Here is a 19340-nt window from a genome sequence, read left to right on the forward strand (position 1 = left end):
ATTCAAACTCCAGATTCACTTGTTATAGCATAGTACTCAAGAGTATAGATGAGGTTTTATTACATCCATAAACTTTCAGGAATGCTTTGCTTACCTGATGTACACTATAAGTTTGAATTCTGAATTGAATCTTAGAATAGTTTTTCATTCCAGATACCTTATTCAATTTGGCAAGGCCCTTTTCCAACCATGTTCATTCTCTTAGATATATTTTATCCAAAGTGAGATCATATATTAGATCTAGATATATTTTTCAATTATGTTCAATATAACATATAATTTTGCTATGGTAAAGCTTAGAGATACTTCATTATTTGTAAATTCATCAACAAATATTCAGATTATCAGAATATAAGCACACACATTAATTTTAATAAATGTCTTCCTAAGAATAGAGATAAATAATTTGCCTAGCCAACATAATATCCTTCTCTATATAATTTTCTACATTATTTATGACCACTCTCAAACAATTCATTCTAAACTTTGAATGAAACTTAAATAACTGTAAATTATTTAGATTTGCCTCTATAACTGTAAGTTACACTCGAAGGTTGAAATATTAATATACTCAGTCTAAGTGAATACATAATCACTCACCGGACTCTCGAGGACTACAACCTGTGAAGTTCAGCCGGGTGCTCTGCTCCGCTCCGCTGGCTGCTTCGGAGACTGCCCCTCAGGCTCTACTGGCTGCTTCAGACCTCCGTAGGGCTTCTGTCTTCGGAGACTGCCTTTCGGGCTCCGCTCCTCCGTAGGGCTCCGCTGGCTGCTCCAGTCCTCCGTAGGGCTCCGGTCCTCCGTAGGGCTCCGCTGGCTGCTCCAGTCCTGTGTAGACCTTCCGTCTTCGGCTCCGCTGGTTTTCCTTCTTCTATTGGAGGTCTTCTCTTTCCCGCTGCTGGAGACTGAATGAATTCCACTAGCTTGGCTCTTCCTATTTATACCCTCTAAATTTTAGTATTACAACGTTCATTTCGTCCTGATCGTCTAGATCGCTCTCTTCGTTGCGTTTGTCGCCCAAAGTATCTTCTGTACTCTTCTAACTTTTCATCGACGACATTTTGGCTCCAGAGTGCAAGCGAATTTGAACTTACTGTGTATGAACTTAAGATTCATTTTTAAATAACTCATTTATTCGGAATTTTTCCTATGGGATTTGTTTTTTCTAATTTTTAAGTAAAATACTTGATTTTTAATGAAATTTAATACTAAATCAGATATATTTATTATTTACTAACAATTTTTAATAAACTTCCTTCTTTGAAATTGCGTGTTTTTGAAGTTATGAAGAAAATAACCTAGAATAATATTTATCATGTTTTCTCGAATTTCCTGTTATTTCCACTATTAATTATGACTGAAATTATCTTTTAACCATATATCCTAATTTTCTACAGCTTCATTTAACTTCAAAAACCCCAATTTTCCATAATTTTTAACATTTGAATTTTACATGAACAAATAATAACCTAATTTATTATTTACATGTTTTCCTGTATGTCCTACTATTTCCTTTATTAATTATAGCTAGAATTATCTCTTAAAACATGTGTCCTAATTTTATACAGCATCACTTAGCTTAGAATCTCTCAATTTCCTATAATTTTTATCATTTGAAACTTTTCTTGTTTATCTCTTATTAGTAAGAGTAGGAGATCATTTTCTTAAATAACTGTCTGACTTTACATATAATATTCTATATAAATTAGGGTGTCCCTTATTTTTCGACCTATTTTTTTTTTAACGCATACCCCCTATATTTGTTCGATATGTACTAAAGTACTCCTAAAACAAAAATTAGCTTGATCTATGAACGGGAACCCGTGCCGACCTGAAGCTGAATCTTGTCCATACAAGTTGCTTAAAACGAGCGGCACATTACGGCGTAATTTCTTAGTCTATCGACAATTGTTGGTATCTGTAAGGCATAAGTTTAGTTTTTCAAAATGGATATTGAACTGCGAAGTTCTAAAAAGGATATTTTCTTAGTGGGTGATATAAAATATCAGATAACAGGTGCGAAATTGCCTTTAAATAGGCAGGTGCTGGCAGTTTTGTTTTATAACATTCGCGAAGTGAATTTAAAAGTAAACGAAAGTGCTAATCTTACGATTCGTCAGTGTATTATCTTTTGGGAAAAGGCTAGAATACCTACACGGGCACTCCCTAACTGTGTTAAGAAGCTTGTAGACCTTTACCAAGTATGGCGTGATTTACAAAAAAATTGTAAAAAAAGCACAGAAATTCATAAGCGCCGAGAGCATGATTTTCAAATGAATTTGGATAATTTGTTTGATATTGCACATGCTGATGCTCTTCAGATGATAAAGATTGAGGAAGATAAAGTATTTTTACAGCAACAGAGAGAACCGGGGCGTCAGGGTTGTCTAGCAGGAGTCGACCAAAAGTTGTCAGGAAAGGAAGATCGAGCTCGCCAACGGAAAATAGATGAAGAGAAAAGAAGATTAAAGGCCACATCCATTCCTGAATCTTCATCATCATATGATTATGTACCGCTGGATCAGAGCCCTACGTCTTCTGTTTTATCAGATCGTTCTCTAGATGAACCCGCATTGACATTACCTGTTGCTCCCCAAGTTACCGTTGTTAAAAGGGGCCGAAAGGATTTTATTTCACCTAAGTTAGTAGCAGCCTTAGATAGGTGTCAATTGAGCACTAGAGATTCCGTTTACGTCCTTCAGGCTACAATTGAAGCATTGGATCTAAATATCGATGATTATCCCGTTAATAAATCTTCTATACAACGTATTCGGACACAGACACGAAGAATTAGAGCCGAAGGGATAAAAACTGATTTCCAAAACAACGTTCCCGATATCGCAACTATTCACTGGGATGGCAAATTACTACCTGCCATAGACGTACGTCATTCAAAAGAAGAACGTCTCCCGATTGTGAAGAACAAAGAACAACTTCTTGCTGTGCCTAAGATAGATAGTTCATCAGGTAAAGATCAAGCTCAAGCCGTTTTACAAGCACTTCAAGATTGGGATCTCGGTGACAAAATACAGATAATGTGCTGCGATACAACTGCTTCGAATACAGGTCGTTTTAATGGTGCGTGTTCAATATTAGAACAAAAAATGGAAAGAGAGTTATTACTGTTTGCCTGTCGCCACCACGTCTATGAACTCGTTCTGAAAAGTGTGTTTGAAGCCAAAATACCACAAATTACTCGCAGCCCTGACATCCCACTCTTTAAGAAGTTCAAAGATAACTGGAAAAATGTTGATCCTTGTGCCTTTAATACCTGTTTAAATTTTGTGGAAGAACACGTCAACAATACTGTCCGTAATGAACTTCTGGAATTTTATTACAGCGAGCTAAAGAAAAGTATTGTGCGAGATGACTATCGCGAACTAATTGAATTGTCAGTAATATATTTGGGCGGCGATAAAGAAAAAAAAATCAAAATTAAGCCTCCTGGTGCCATGCACCAAGCGCGGTGGATGGCAAGAGCTATTTACGCTATAAAGATGTTGTTGCTGCAAGATCAATTAAAAATCAGTGTCAAAGTCAAGCGAGCATTGCAAGATGTTTCTTTATTCATCGCGACTTCTTATGTAAAACCATGGCTTCAGTGCAATATGGCAGTTAAAGCTCCTCACCAGGATTTGTGCTTTCTGAAAACCTTGAAGAGGTATGAAGCAATTGATAAGGCAATTTCAAAAGCGGCTTTAGATAAATTCTGCAAACACTTGTGGTATTTGACGGATGAGGTTGCGATTATGGCAATTTTCGACGAAGAAGTAGGTGTTGAAGTGAAAATGAGGATGGTTTCTAAACTAGAGTGTGATAACGAGAAGCCGCATCAACAGGAAAAAAGATATATTCCATCTAAACAAGAAATGGCTAAAACTTTATTTAGTAAAAGCATGGATGATTTCGTGTCAACAAAGAGTAAAGACTTGTTTACTCGCTTGAAAATTGACACCAGCTTTTTGAGGGTCCCTGTTTTCATGTGGAACCAAGATGATGCTTATTTAAATGCTTTATCTAAAATCTCAAATCTTCGAGCTGTAAATGATACAGCAGAAAGGGCGGTTAAGCTGATGCAAGACTTTCACGGATTAATAACGGCGGACGAAGAGCAAAAACAATTTCTATTGCGTTGTGTTCAGGAACACAGAAAGCTTTATCCTGACTGTAAAAAAGCTACTTTGCGAAAAATGTATCCCAAATAAGTATAATATAACTGTATTTCATGATTATTATGTTGATTTGAACTTATTTTCCTATTTGTTTTTGAATTTTGGAATAAAATGGGAAGTACGAGTTTAAGGTGCGTACTAAAAAAATTGACACAACTTTAAAGCCAAGTCGGCACGGGTTCCCGTTGTAACAAAGGTTGGAAATTTCGCAGGTACGTTTTTTAAAGCATTTCTAATAATATTGAGGGGTATGCGTTCCAAAAAAAAAAAATTTTTTTTTTTGCTCATATAAGGGACACCCTAATATAAATCAACTGGAATATTCTTATTTTATCTCTTTAAACCACCTTGATTTCTCAGTGAAATTCAGGGTTAGACAATTTTAGGGTTTAAATGTTTACATTCTGTCAAATATTTTCCTATGTACAATTTAGCTTATAATATTATTTATTTGGAGTTTCAGTTTCATACTTAACACAATTTTCAGGGTAAATACATAATATTATGATTCTCTAGTTTTATAGTAATTAACATATAATTAAGTTTCCAATTGTTCAGAAACCATCTATGCAAAAGTTACATACATAACTTCGTTTTACATGATCATGATTCAACCTTATGTGAAGAGACTAGTCTTCCTATGAAATTCTCTGCAATCCCAGCATATTTAATACTATCCCGCATACATTCAAACATTAAGTTCTTTAATTAATAATGTCAATGAACCCTTTGTGATATTTGATTTCCTATCCAGCTCAGTATTAACAAAAGTATTCCTATATACAATTATATGTCCCTATGTCTCTAATTAACGATGGCTGAGGACATCTGTCTCGTTACAGTCTGCCCTTCGTGATGTTTGACGCGCGAAGGATATTATTTCTTCAAACAGAAAACATCTCGCACCCCAAAATGAGAAAGTTATCGATATTTCACCCACCAAGTGTGATTTCACCCTATCTGAATAACCATCAATCAAAAAGTTGACAGCAGCATCAAAAAGAGTAAAATTATAAGTGTGATATGTAAAATGACCATTACTCAGTAATAACCAGCTAATTATGAAGAGGAATCCCAGTCTTTAAGGTTTAATTAGTTTCATGAGGCAAGATTATAAGGAAGCCAGAATGTCCACTCTCAGATGAAGTACAAGAGTGTGAATTCTCGTAATCTCTAATAGAAACTTACTCTGCCCACTCGTTTGATATCCTTAAGCCAATTTTTTTTGACATACAAACATCGCATCCACATTGTCCGGACTAACGATGAGACAAGGTAGTCTTCTCCAAAAATGATCATTCCTTTTATGATATATAACCTCCCACAATAATATTCCCATGAACCAACAACCAGTCCGCAATTCTCATCAAATCAACTAGAATCACCTTTTATGGCGTAATGTCCCCACTCAAATGTAGGCAAATCAATTACTAAATACTTGAAAGATCAAAATATTCTTCATTGATTCTCCCACATCTGAATACAGGATGTGTGGATTTTTAATCATCACGGCGTGTTGAGTGTCTCATTGTCAAAGAAATACTCCTAAAACTGGTATCTTCTATCCTAGCACCAACTTTTCCTTGACAATGATCGTTGATGTCCCTTTACGACCCCTTCCTTCCCGTCCCTAAGCTCAATCATTCGAAATATCCATAACTTTGATGACCATATTCCAGATTTTGTATCATTAAACAAAAAAAACTCTCCTACACAGAAATCATTCAGTCATTACTATAATAGTATATTACGATACAAGCGCAAAAAATAGGAAACTCGAAACGAACGGCGATAAATCAAAACACGACCGAAGAAAGTGCTCTAATCAACACGAGTCACGGATCACCCACTCGCACGTGTATCGTACTACGTTTTACAATACATATGGCCCCTTAAATATTTGACACAGTAATGTAATATGCTAATTTTCGCACTAGTGCGGTAAAGTAGCACCATATGTATCGTAAAGAAGCATAAGTCATCAGTCTGCCTACCTACACTGTCAAGTTAGTATATTTCCCTAACATTTGCCTACACTGTCATTGCTTATCTCACTATTTCGTTTAAAAACACAAAATCGTTATAAACATGGTCAAAATAAATTAAATTTCCTAAACGCATGAATATTTATTTAACTTTTAACTTCCGGAAATAATAAAAAAAAACTGTGAACAATTTTTTTCTGTTTATACCCAAGTGCCCCATAAATATAAATGTTGCGCAAATTCCAGCTATACATTAATTTTAATATAACAAAACCATATATCAAAATACTATCTTGCCTATCATGAATGCAGCTGCCATGCCCGAAAACTCGCTCAAATAAGGAATTTTAAAAGTAAATGATTACACGAGTTCCCTGGCCTGTTCACCGCACCCACTGTCATTGTGGCAGAAATCTAAAGGAATTTTACTTCTCCGAAAAACACATATCACAAGTATAATAAATCTTGCATACGATTGCTTAAAATACTAAAATCATTTTTTTTTGTGCAAACTTTTTACAAGTTACGACGTCTATTACCAACTAGACAAATTAAAATTTGTTTCAATTAAGTTTCCTAACTTACAGTAAACTAGTGACATCTATTGTCGAATAATCATAAAACTATTAAAAATTCTCTTAACAATATATAAAACTTCTATCTACATTCCATTATCTAGTTTAAACCTCATACAGTACCATCCAGTGTCAACTAGACGAAGTAACACAATAATAATCTTAATACTATACAAAATACATAATAACTTAAAATTGTTTCGTGTCTCAGTCTGCAGCACCATCTATTGTTGAATAGAAAAAATACTGGAACTAAATTTTTTTTTTTTTTTTTTTTTTTTTACCTTAAGGATAATTCTACTCATCATATCGCTAATTAGTTTGTGATAAATACAGTGACATCTAGCGTTAAATTGTTACTTAAAAATTTGTAAGTTATTAAGACATTATATTCATTATAAATACTCTAACTGGTCTTCTAAATAGATATGTATTTAAAATGATTATGAATGAAAATGGCTCACGTTCCTTGTTCTGGTGACAGGAATATCCGTTGCGCTCGTTCAGCAGCCCCCCGCCAACTTGTGTTGATCCACGAAGTTTATTCTGCTTGCTAATGATGTGGCTATCTTCAGCTAGGAGATCCTCGGTTCTCGTAATCAGACGATTTTAAACATTCCCTGGTAACTCATAATAAATACAACATTAATCCCCTAAATCTGAACAATACATCTGTGGCTTACTTTTTCGTTCGACGGCCTTTATTAATCACATTTGATTTAATATTTTCTTTTACAATTTAAACTATTCTCAAGAAACTTTACCAAATTATCATTAGTGTATATATCAGTCTAGTGCACTAAGGGTTCCGTAGAATATTAGCATGAAAAATCCGATTCTTGATACTTATTCTATTAAATTTTATGAATGTTTTAGGAGAAACAAACTTAATTTTGCAGTTGAAATTTTATTGCCGGCATACAATACCATATGTAGAAATTTGTTTATCAACTGCAGACAGTTAAACTTTATTAATTCTTTCACTAAAAATACAAATTTACGAACTACGGACTTGTTATCTTATTTGTGACGTTATTTAGAGGGTTCATCTCGTAGAACAATTATTGAATGAAACAATTGGTATAAATTAACCTATTCGTATTTTTAAATTGAACTATATACTATATTCCATACATAGAAGTGTTGTACTTAGGATATGATAAATATAGGTTCAAGGTATGTAGAAGCGAGCTAAAGTAGGCTTAAATTCCTAAAATAAAAATTATTTATTTACATTAATCTTTACAAAAAACATAATAATTAAAATATAGAGAAAAAACAAAAACTAAATAAGTAACGGGAGAACTAAGTAACATCTCAAATGACACAGGTAGGTTTCGAACCCACTTTCTTCTGCTTCAAAATCAATTCTTTGATCCACTTAACCAAATATGTTATGTTAGTATCTGCGAAATAAATGATCCGTTTTAATATTAGCGCTGCCCTTATTATCAAAGGCACCTCAAGACTTAACGTCGATTAATTTCTTTAAAAATTAAATAAATAAATATTATGGGCATAATCTTTCTCAACCTGGCCTAGTCCCGTACCGAACTATTCTCGTACCATGGATACTGAGTGAATATATACTTACATAGATAAATACATATGCACTTTGTTGCATAGAAAACACCCATGGTTCTAAGACAGATTTCTTGTTCTTCACACAATTAAATACACTTACCAGGATTCGAATCCAGATTCAATTACTTCAAAATAGGCAGAGTCACTACCCACCAGACCAGACAGACTCTAGACAGAGATGCATGATGGAATATAAAAGTGACCTATACCAAAGGCAACCATATTTATTCATTTTTGTTTTTTATGGAGGAAAACTAATGATAGGTCAGAATAAAACTTTCATTAATAAATTATTTTGTATTTATTTAATCTAACACTAATGACCTTACTATTAAAACACTATCAACACTATCTATCAATTTAAGAGGGAAAATAATTTAAAATCTATTCTTACAAACTAACTTATAAATGTATTAAAAAAAATTAAATAAACATTATATTGACACTTCTGCACTTAAACTTAAAACATAACTGTTCCCTTTATTAACTTGCTGAAATAGTATTACTCTCTTCAGATTTGTCAATTCAGAAGCTTCTTCTCTTCTCTCCAAGTTAACTCTGCTTCCTTTCGAGCCGTTGATCCAATGAACGCTAGTTCAATCACTGTGGTATTTCTTAGGAGAGGTGATTCAGGAATAATCCTGATCAATGTTTGTCATTCTACTATCATACTCATCAAAATGTAATTATCCTTCCAATTAATGGTTTTCTTAATTTCAAGTAACACTCCCCTTTTTTTTCTTATTTCTCCATTCTCTACCTGCTGAAATTGCTAGATTCTCCTTTCATATCATTTTATATTCATTACAGATAGAACGGAAATGTTATGTTATGTATGATATTGATGAAATTCCTCCAAAAGATGATGTACTCTACTCTTTACTGCAGAATTTCCTTCCCTTTCTCTAGTTTAAACTGCTCCTTGATTCTAGGCTAATTTCCGCTAATAAGTCACTTATATCACCATGAACCGGTAAATCTCGAAGATAAATTCCTCCACAAACTGGTTCGACGATCCGGCCATAGTCGCAAGAATTGATGTGAGAAACAACGCACGAGCACACAGTGTAACGATCCCTGATGTAGGCTTTCGCATGGCAGTAGGTGTAGAAATCATTTATATTATATCATATGACAACATGATGATTCTTTTCTTCAAAAAATTCTCAATCACATGCTGGGTCACTTGTATCATATAATTGTCTTATCTCCTGTTTCTAAGCTGGTGAAATGCTTTGAGGCATCTTGTCGTGTATGATGATTCCATGTAACTACTCTTGAATAGAAGTGATGAATTGACTACACAATCAATTTTATTTCGATAACGTTGTTTTGTCATGGATCATGGGAATTTAGATTCTTTACAAAACTCAGAGAGATATTTATTCAGTCTTTCCTCTTCTCTTGATGATGGAACGTTTCTTAATTTTGCTTTCTTTAACTTTGCGTATAATAAATAAAAACAAATTATCGTCACATTTCTTATCCAACAATTTTGTAGGTTATAATTTATTTTTTCTTTACATTTTGTCAATTTTGACCTTCAAGATAAACATAGAGTATAAAACAGCCAAGGTGACAATTGCTAAAACGCTTCGAAAACCAAACACTTTGTGTCTCTCTTTCACTCTTCCATATTAGTGCGACAGTGACAGTTACGCTTTGATCGCTACTAAGCGTAAGCGACTTACATGTTGGCTACTCGGTACGTTCTGTTCATTGGTAGGCTTAAGGCTACCCAACTTAACAATAATTCTTCTCTGTGGTTGAAATCAGGCCTCCACAGACTGTACGATATCCAGACACGGCAAACATAACTAAATATTTTACACAACATGAACATTAACACACACGCATACGCGAACGATTCATTATCACTACACTTTTGTGTTATACCTTTTTAAAATGATGCGGTAAACACTTCAAAAAATCATCCTTATCTATTAATCATAAAATGGTATTCGCGTGAAAGAGATAAAAACAAATACAAAATCGCACTTATATTACACTCCTCTCCTCCCTGTGTCGTATTTCCCAATATTGAAAGTCATGGCCTGCCTTTTGCATCACTTTCTCTCTTATGATCTTTCTCTATCTGTTTCTGTCTCTGGCGGCAGTGGTGCGTAATTGGTCAGAACAATGTATTTGACTGCGTCCGCTTCCAGGGCTTTTCTCGTCTACTTTGCTTTTCATACTTACTTCACACCATGAAATCTTGAACACTCGCTAATCATCATTATAAGGTTTCTTCGTTCCATGTTTATTCTTCTACAATCTTTGTGTCAAATTAAATTATGGTTTCCAATGAATTTCTTAAATACGTTCCTCTTTTCCCCCTCTATATCTCTCTCTTTCCATACTTAAACATGACAGTGGTCAAAATTCAGTTCTAAATGCAATAACTCGGTCTATTACGAATTTCATTTCACAATACATTATATCATTATTATTTTTACTAGAAAAGAAAATACCTTTGTGTTCATTACAGAATCTTTCTTCTTTTTATTCTTCATGTATCACAACACACGTATAAACTCGAAGCACAACTAACTAAAACCGCACACAATGTATCGCAAGATTTGTAGAGCCCTTAATGACAAGTGTAAATGCGTCTCCGTCATTTTCTCGTATCTAAGGAATATTCATACAAAAAGACACTACCAACATAAGGAAATAAAACACGAACGCTTCAACGCCATTTTGTTGTTATCTATAATCCGCTCCTTACACTATTGCGTACATATTAAAGCGTCAATTTGACATTGTATTGAATTCAGTGTATCCCTTTCATTTTAAGAATTAATAAAAGAGACGTGTTTATTGAATCCCGTTTTGATTATGCATCATGGTGATTTTACCGCTAGAGAATTACGTCCACCAGCACACATGCAGAACAAAGTTCGAAATGGCTATAATTGTTTGATGTGTTAACTTAGTTTGTAAGTATAATATTTCGGACTTTAAAAACGTTTTGCTTTTATAAAGCCTTGTGATTAATTGTAAATATGAATCTATGTACAGTGTCCTGAGTGTTTGATCTTGGTTCTGGATTTATAATAAAGTTCGCAAGAATCTAAAAAAAGAACCTTGACGTGAACTTAAAATACTTACATGAAAATTATGGTAAAAGTGGACTAAAAGTTTAAGATGATTACGGAACAGAAAATGGTATGTATTTTCTTCAGTTTTAAACCATTGTTTAAACCATATTAATGCATTTTTGCAATTCAATTTCATAAAAGAATTCCCCTTAATGAACAAGCTATGTATAATATTTTATTTCTATTCAGTCTTTCTGACAATTTAGTTCTGAATAACATCTACTAATTTTTTTTCATAACCAATATTTAATAAATTTGTTTTGATTTTCAGGTTATAAAAGCAATACATCCAAAGTGAAACAATAAGTGCGAGAACTTGAATGATTTGTGCCTAAGCCGCGCCTTTTGAATTGACAAAGTCAAATCAATGAAAACTATCATGTAAGTACAAAATTTGAAATAACCTCTTGCTAAAAAGTGATCCCTTAATTACTTTTTAAAGAAAGACGCACTGACTGCCCTTTACATTTTAACCTCTTTGTCATATCTGGTTTTTTAATTAACCTAAACCATTATCAAAGAATCAAATAACCATACAACACAAGTCGAAGTAAAAGTAAATCAACTTAAGCAACTCTAAATTTGCATTTATTTGCCAAAATGCCATACTACAACCTGTAATATACTCTTCCATAAGTGAATTCCAACTATACTACTTTGTCATTGAACCCATTCCTTAACAAAAAAAAATGTCTTACAAATTTTCAGCCTATCGGAGTGTACTTAGCCTGACTCAAAGAAACTCTACACCTGGTCTAACTACTTTTCATGACTTCTCCACTAATTCAGGTAAATGTTTACTATTTGACTTGTTTTTACCAAATAAATTCCAAAATGTTAAATATTATATAATGAAGGGTCAGTTGTGAAACTCTGATGTTTCTGTTTGAAATTAAATAACATGTAACAATAATAAACAACAATTTCATGTCAGATTTTAGTTCTAAAATGTATCAAACCAAACACACAAGTCCAATTGCATTTATAGTATGACAAAAATTAACTCTAATGCCTATCTACTATGTAATCTCTGTTCCTGGGTAGCTAGTTTAACTATATTAGACAATTCTTACATTAAGCTTAATTTATACTTTACTCTTTGACTATGAATTAACTACTATATGTTAATATTTTGTTTCACTGTATAATTTCAGAACAGCAAAAGTTACTAGCTTCAAATACCTTGTCGCACCTCAACTCTCCATCCTGAAATATTTAATCTGGGCAAAAACATTGAGATTCTGATTTGTGTTAACAACAATGAGCTGACAACATCCTCTCCCAACACATTAACAACTTTGAGACAGCAACGCCTCTCCCCCAAATGTGCTGATCTATATAGAAAACAAATAAAATGAGCCTGCCAACCTTTAGTTTATGAATCATCATTAGTATCCAATCGAGTTTCAAATGAGGTAAAATACTACAAAATCGCTGATGCAGAGTAACAAGATTACGGGCTGGAAAAAATGCACCAATCCATTGTGAATAAAAACACCTACAGAAGACTAAGAAGATATAGGCTGCCCTTGTTCCATCAAACCTACTTGAAAGTTGTAAATGTAGTCACATGACTTATTATGCTTTACTATTTCGACTCTATTGTAAAACCTGCACTATCTTGTGACTAAAAAAACAGTAGAGATTGAAGATCCTAGTACTTCAACTTTTCGCTTACACATTGCTATGGGATTCTAGACTCTGTTTTTAAGCTTTAAATACATAAGAGTATGTATCAACCTGCAATTATGAAGCAAATTGTGACACTGTCAGTAAGACGCAGAAGATGATGGCCACGCTTGCCCCTTCAAACCCTGTTTGAAAAACAAATTTACTTGCATGTTTCATCAGGCTTTCCTTCTACTAGCTGCTTGTAATGTCTGCACTTCATTTGACTGAAAAACTTAGTAAATGACTACAGATTCCTGACAACAAGCCCCTGCGGTTGTTTCTACACGTTTCCTGAACAAAATCCTTTTGCAACAAAGTCCTATTGATGCAGGCAAACACCTTTTGACCTAGAATCTGTGAAGAGACGGAGTAGTCGCCGCGACGGAAATGAAGATAATTAGAATACATTATTTCTAGAAGAGAAATTAGCAACACAAATACTATTTATGATCCCAATATATCAAATGAAAGCCGTAACTCTGAGCGTCCTACACACTTGTCAAGATGACTTGAGTAAACTAGGAAAGGTAAAACTGAAATGAAATGAGCCTATAAAGAACACAGAAGATAGCATGGCATGGTGCGAGTTCGTGCAGACACCCTGCATCCTAGAAGTGTCCCGGGACCAACATCATGTATTATGTTGTCAAACAAAAAGGTATCTTTCATATTTTTCTTAAACAAAAATGAATTTAAATTTAATAGATAGTGAATTAAGTATGTATGTATGTTTGAATACCCTATCAGTGTTATTGTTATTTCGATTCTAATATTAAATCTAGTTGTTAATACATGCATACAGACATCCTTACATTTTATGTAGTGATTAACCTAATTTGGTCTACACGGTACCTACATAATTACTCTTAAATTATGTGTTATCAGCCAAGTAACATCTGAATATCGCTAACTACATCTTCCTATAAATGTATTCTAGTAATATATCTACAAATTTAAATTCCCTAATCCTTACTTTAACTTTAAACTAAATTTTAAACTTACAAATGTTAAAACATACAAGAAAAACAACAAAATTGATATGTTGAAACCATTTAACCCAAGCAATAGATATTGATTTTATTTATTTTTCTGATTTCAGAAAGTCTGCAATCTCTCCTGTTCTCTAGTCTAATCAACCTGAGGTCTGCTGTCCGATACCATAACTAATCGTCAAACTACAAACTGTTTAAGAAGATTTCACTAATTATGCTATGCATTTGACTCCATGTGTAATATACATGTAATATGTGACAGAAATGTGTTACTTGGTCATTAATAAAGGAAATATTCCGCTTTATTTCAACCCCATCTGTGTGCTAGCCTTGACCTTTTACTCTTACAAATAGACTAACCGCAATCAAACTAAATGCTATTTTTTTCAATATTTAGACTAGATAACTAGCTTTCTAAATAACTGATCCATAAATAGCAATATAGCAAATTACATATCTACAACTTATTACTAACAATTTATTACTAACTGCCCTTAAAATATAAGACTCGAGCCTAGCTTACAGATTTACCATTAGGCACCCATTATGAAACAAAGTCTCCAAAGACTTCCCCATCTGCCCAAGTGTAAGTTGATGATAAACCCAAAAATTACTAAACAGGTTTCCACGCGATGGCCCTATCAATAGAATGATTCTAAAACAAAGTTTAGGTATAATATAATTTAGAGCAATATAATATAGTATCCTTCAAACAGGAAGGGCACGCTGACTGATGTGATATCCTTACAATTCATAATCTAAAAACGTCAAATCTCGCAAAATAATCCCGAAAAATACTAGTTAAAATTACAAAACGAATTGCGAAAGTAATGACATCTTTTCAAAATTCCCGCTTCTAAAGAAAATGCAATCATTAGTCGAACTGGTAATCAGTGGGTCCCTTTAATAAGACGTATACAATGTTTGTACTTAAATAAATGAATAACGCTTTAAAGACAGAGTAATTATTTCTTTTTAGTAGTAATTAATTATTTAAGATTAACAGAAAGTTAATATTTCCAAATGTTGCAAGAAATATTTGAAACTTTATAGTCAATGATTTAAAAATGAAGATAAGCCCATGCATATAATTCCAACCTATCTAATTACTGCACGCAACACAGCGTCATCTGTTGTAAACTAAGTGTCATATGGTCAAAGACACGCTAAAGTAGACCGCACTCTTGCCCCAGTATATAAGTCTTGGTAAATAGCTTAAGGGAGACCTTAGGTCCTCTCTTTCTTTAAAGCGACATCGAAGTGACAAATAAATGTTACCATTATTGCTGCAGCTAAACAAGCCATGCTACTATTTCTATTGATATAAATGTCGCTATTACAGATTTTGTCGTGCTAGTTCATTAATTTCACTTAAGAATATTAAGTAGGAATAAGTGGAAGATAAAACATATTAAGATGTGCTAGATAAATACATCTCTCTTTTAAATTACAAACAAAACTCTTCGTAACCAAAGAAGCATGATTTTAACTAAATATCAGCATTTAGAAGAGGACTATTATAAAGTGAGGCAATAAACTAGCCTAAAGAGCACCGAGCGAAGTCAATCAACCGTCATAATGAAACAAAATGATCGCTTAAACCCGATCTTAAACAAGAAATTAATGAAAACTGAAATGATTTACCGATGAATCCGATGATATGAGAACTCGCAAGTGTATTCGATTTTCCCGTAATAATTCCTACATAATTTCAAGACAATTAAGTATTTAAAAGAAATTGGAAAAGGCGTCACATGATGTCATTCCACTATGTAATTCGCCATACAACTGAACACAGGGGTGTTACTAAAGGCGATCTTGACACCCAATGTATTGGCCCAATTGGTAATGATCGTAAGGCCCGTCTTTACAAAATAATATACATGTCCATGTCAACCGAACATTCAAACGAGAGTAACCTTGAGGTGGTTGTCAAAATGCCCGGCTTGCGATAACTAAGTTTACATGAACTTTTCGTAATAAATAAACTATTCAACCATGTTATTAAGTTCAAATCGCGCGTATAAAATAACAAAACAAAGGAATGCAGTGATTTGAAATGTGGATATGATGTTGTGTAGTGTAAAGTGAAAAACCAAGATTGTGTAACTTATGTTTCAAAATATCAGTAAGGAAATATGTAGTAGATATCAATTATCCCCCTTTCCCATTCGCTTCAGCAACCGTTCCCACTTTCCTCCAACTTCCACAAAACAACAAACTGACCACAAAGCTTGGAACTTCTGACTCGATATAAAATCTAACTTTAACTTGAATAAAAGTTAAATCCTGGTCACGCAAACCAAACTGTAGAAAACCCACCCCTTCACTTACCCCTTTAGCTAATTTCTGATAGTAAACCTAATATAAGAGTACAAAACACCAATAAAATGTATTAAAGTAAAGATAACCTAAAAACTTACCATCTTATACCTACTCCCAATGAGTCGTTAGTTCCTTGCTTTGCAGTCTTACTTATAACTATGGCCAGGAGTAGATCGTAGTGGTACCGTTAGGATCCCTAAGTTGTGTCCATTAATAACACCAAGTTCTTTAGGAAAGTAGGGATAGTCGCTAAAGCAAACAACAGAATAGGGTTTTAAAGCATTTATTTATCGGAAGATGATTTTATACTTATTTTAGTTATATTTAAGAGTTGAAGAGTATTATTTTATTAAGTTTGATTGGTTTTAGTCCCTAACATTACCTGCCTGTCGACTAACTAAGTGAAGGAGTCTACTGTGGCTTCGAAACTTACATACTGATAGGAAGAAAACCACAAGAAACCTATCAGATGCCTAACAACGCGACACAACGAGAGAGATTTCTAATACTATGACTCTAGTTGAAGCAAGTTATCTAACACTCATGCTTACTATCTAAAAATAATTTATATAATTCTACAGTTTCTTAGTAGAGTGCTTCTGTAGATGATAGGAGAAAAGCTTTGAATCTACGCCCTGAAAACACATTGGATCTGGTAGTTTCCTCAAACAATTCTATGTTATAACCTTATTAATCTTATTAATATCCATTTAAATTCACTTGCCATTTCAAAACTACTATCCTCATTACATAGACCTCTCTAAACAAACAAATTAGGAAAAAGCCAAAATATAAATACATAATAGATAAACCCTGATTCAATTCAAACTCCAGATTCACTTGTTATAGCATAGTACTCAAGAGTATAGATGAGGTTTTATTACATCCATAAACTTTCAGGAATGCTTTGCTTACCTGATGTACACTATAAGTTTGAATTCTGAATTGAATCTTAGAATAGTTTTTCATTCCAGATACCTTATTCAATTTGGCAAGGCCCTTTTCCAACCATGTTCATTCTCTTAGATATATTTTATCCAAAGTGAGATCATATATTAGATCTAGATATATTTTTCAATTATGTTCAATATAACATATAATTTTGCTATGGTAAAGCTTAGAGATACTTCATTATTTGTAAATTCATCAACAAATATTCAGATTATCAGAATATAAGCACACACATTAATTTTAATAAATGTCTTCCTAAGAATAGAGATAAATAATTTGCCTAGCCAACATAATATCCTTCTCTATATAATTTTCTACATTATTTATGACCACTCTCAAACAATTCATTCTAAACTTTGAATGAAACTTAAATAACTGTAAATTATTTAGATTTGCCTCTATAACTGTAAGTTACACTCGAAGGTTGAAATATTAATATACTCAGTCTAAGTGAATACATAATCACTCACCGGACTCTCGAGGACTACAACCTGTGAAGTTCAGCCGGGTGCTCTGCTCCGCTCCGCTGGCTGCTTCGGAGACTGCCCCTCAGGCTCTACTGGCTGCTTCAGACCTCCGTAGGGCTTCTGTCTTCGGAGACTGCCTTTCGGGCTCCGCTCCTCCGTAGGGCTCCGCTGGCTGCTCCAGTCCTCCGTAGGGCTCCGGTCCTCCGTAGGGCTCCGCTGGCTGCTCCAGTCCTGTGTAGACCTTCCGTCTTCGGCTCCGCTGGTTTTCCTTCTTCTATTGGAGGTCTTCTCTTTCCCGCTGCTGGAGACTGAATGAATTCCACTAGCTTGGCTCTTCCTATTTATACCCTCTAAATTTTAGTATTACAACGTTCATTTCGTCCTGATCGTCTAGATCGCTCTCTTCGTTGCGTTTGTCGCCCAAAGTATCTTCTGTACTCTTCTAACTTTTCATCGACGACATTTTGGCTCCAGAGTGCAAGCGAATTTGAACTTACTGTGTATGAACTTAAGATTCATTTTTAAATAACTCATTTATTCGGAATTTTTCCTATGGGATTTGTTTTTTCTAATTTTTAAGTAAAATACTTGATTTTTAATGAAATTTAATACTAAATCAGATATATTTATTATTTACTAACAATTTTTAATAAACTTCCTTCTTTGAAATTGCGTGTTTTTGAAGTTATGAAGAAAATAACCTAGAATAATATTTATCATGTTTTCTCGAATTTCCTGTTATTTCCACTATTAATTATGACTGAAATTATCTTTTAACCATATATCCTAATTTTCTACAGCTTCATTTAACTTCAAAAACCCCAATTTTCCATAATTTTTAACATTTGAATTTTACATGAACAAATAATAACCTAATTTATTATTTACATGTTTTCCTGTATGTCCTACTATTTCCTTTATTAATTATAGCTAGAATTATCTCTTAAAACATGTGTCCTAATTTTATACAGCATCACTTAGCTTAGAATCTCTCAATTTCCTATAATTTTTATCATTTGAAACTTTTCTTGTTTATCTCTTATTAGTAAGAGTAGGAGATCATTTTCTTAAATAACTGTCTGACTTTACATATAATATTCTATATAAATCAACTGGAATATTCTTATTTTATCTCTTTAAACCACCTTGATTTCTCAGTGAAATTCAGGGTTAGACAATTTTAGGGTTTAAATGTTTACATTCTGTCAAATATTTTCCTATGTACAATTTAGCTTATAATATTATTTATTTGGAGTTTCAGTTTCATACTTAACACAATTTTCAGGGTAAATACATAATATTATGATTCTCTAGTTTTATAGTAATTAACATATAATTAAGTTTCCAATTGTTCAGAAACCATCTATGCAAAAGTTACATACATAACTTCGTTTTACATGATCATGATTCAACCTTATGTGAAGAGACTAGTCTTCCTATGAAATTCTCTGCAATCCCAGCATATTTAATACTATCCCGCATACATTCAAACATTAAGTTCTTTAATTAATAATGTC

At 33.4% G+C, this 19340-nt stretch overlaps 1 protein-coding gene and 1 long non-coding RNA gene across 2 annotated transcripts; both read left to right on the top strand.

Annotated features, from left to right (window-relative positions):
• The first annotated feature begins 3363 nt into the window (after window positions 1-3363).
• LOC133516690 (uncharacterized) lies at window positions 3364-4478 on the top strand. The gene has a single exon (XM_061849711.1). It carries the CDS (start codon window positions 3453-3455, stop codon window positions 4203-4205), a length of 753 nt encoding a protein of 250 aa, XP_061705695.1. The 5' UTR covers window positions 3364-3452; the 3' UTR covers window positions 4206-4478.
• Window positions 4479-11344: 6866 nt separating this feature from the next.
• On the top strand, window positions 11345-14620 carry LOC133515826 (uncharacterized). Its single transcript, XR_009799077.1, has 5 exons — window positions 11345-11484; window positions 11689-11798; window positions 12126-12206; window positions 12572-13746; window positions 14188-14620. It is a non-coding gene; the product is annotated as an uncharacterized LOC133515826 (long non-coding RNA).
• Window positions 14621-19340: the final 4720 nt, after the last annotated feature.

The sequence above is a fragment of the Cydia pomonella genome, chromosome 3 (genome assembly GCF_033807575.1).
Source record: "Cydia pomonella isolate Wapato2018A chromosome 3, ilCydPomo1, whole genome shotgun sequence".
In the NCBI taxonomy this organism is placed as follows: Eukaryota; Metazoa; Arthropoda; class Insecta; order Lepidoptera; family Tortricidae; genus Cydia; species Cydia pomonella.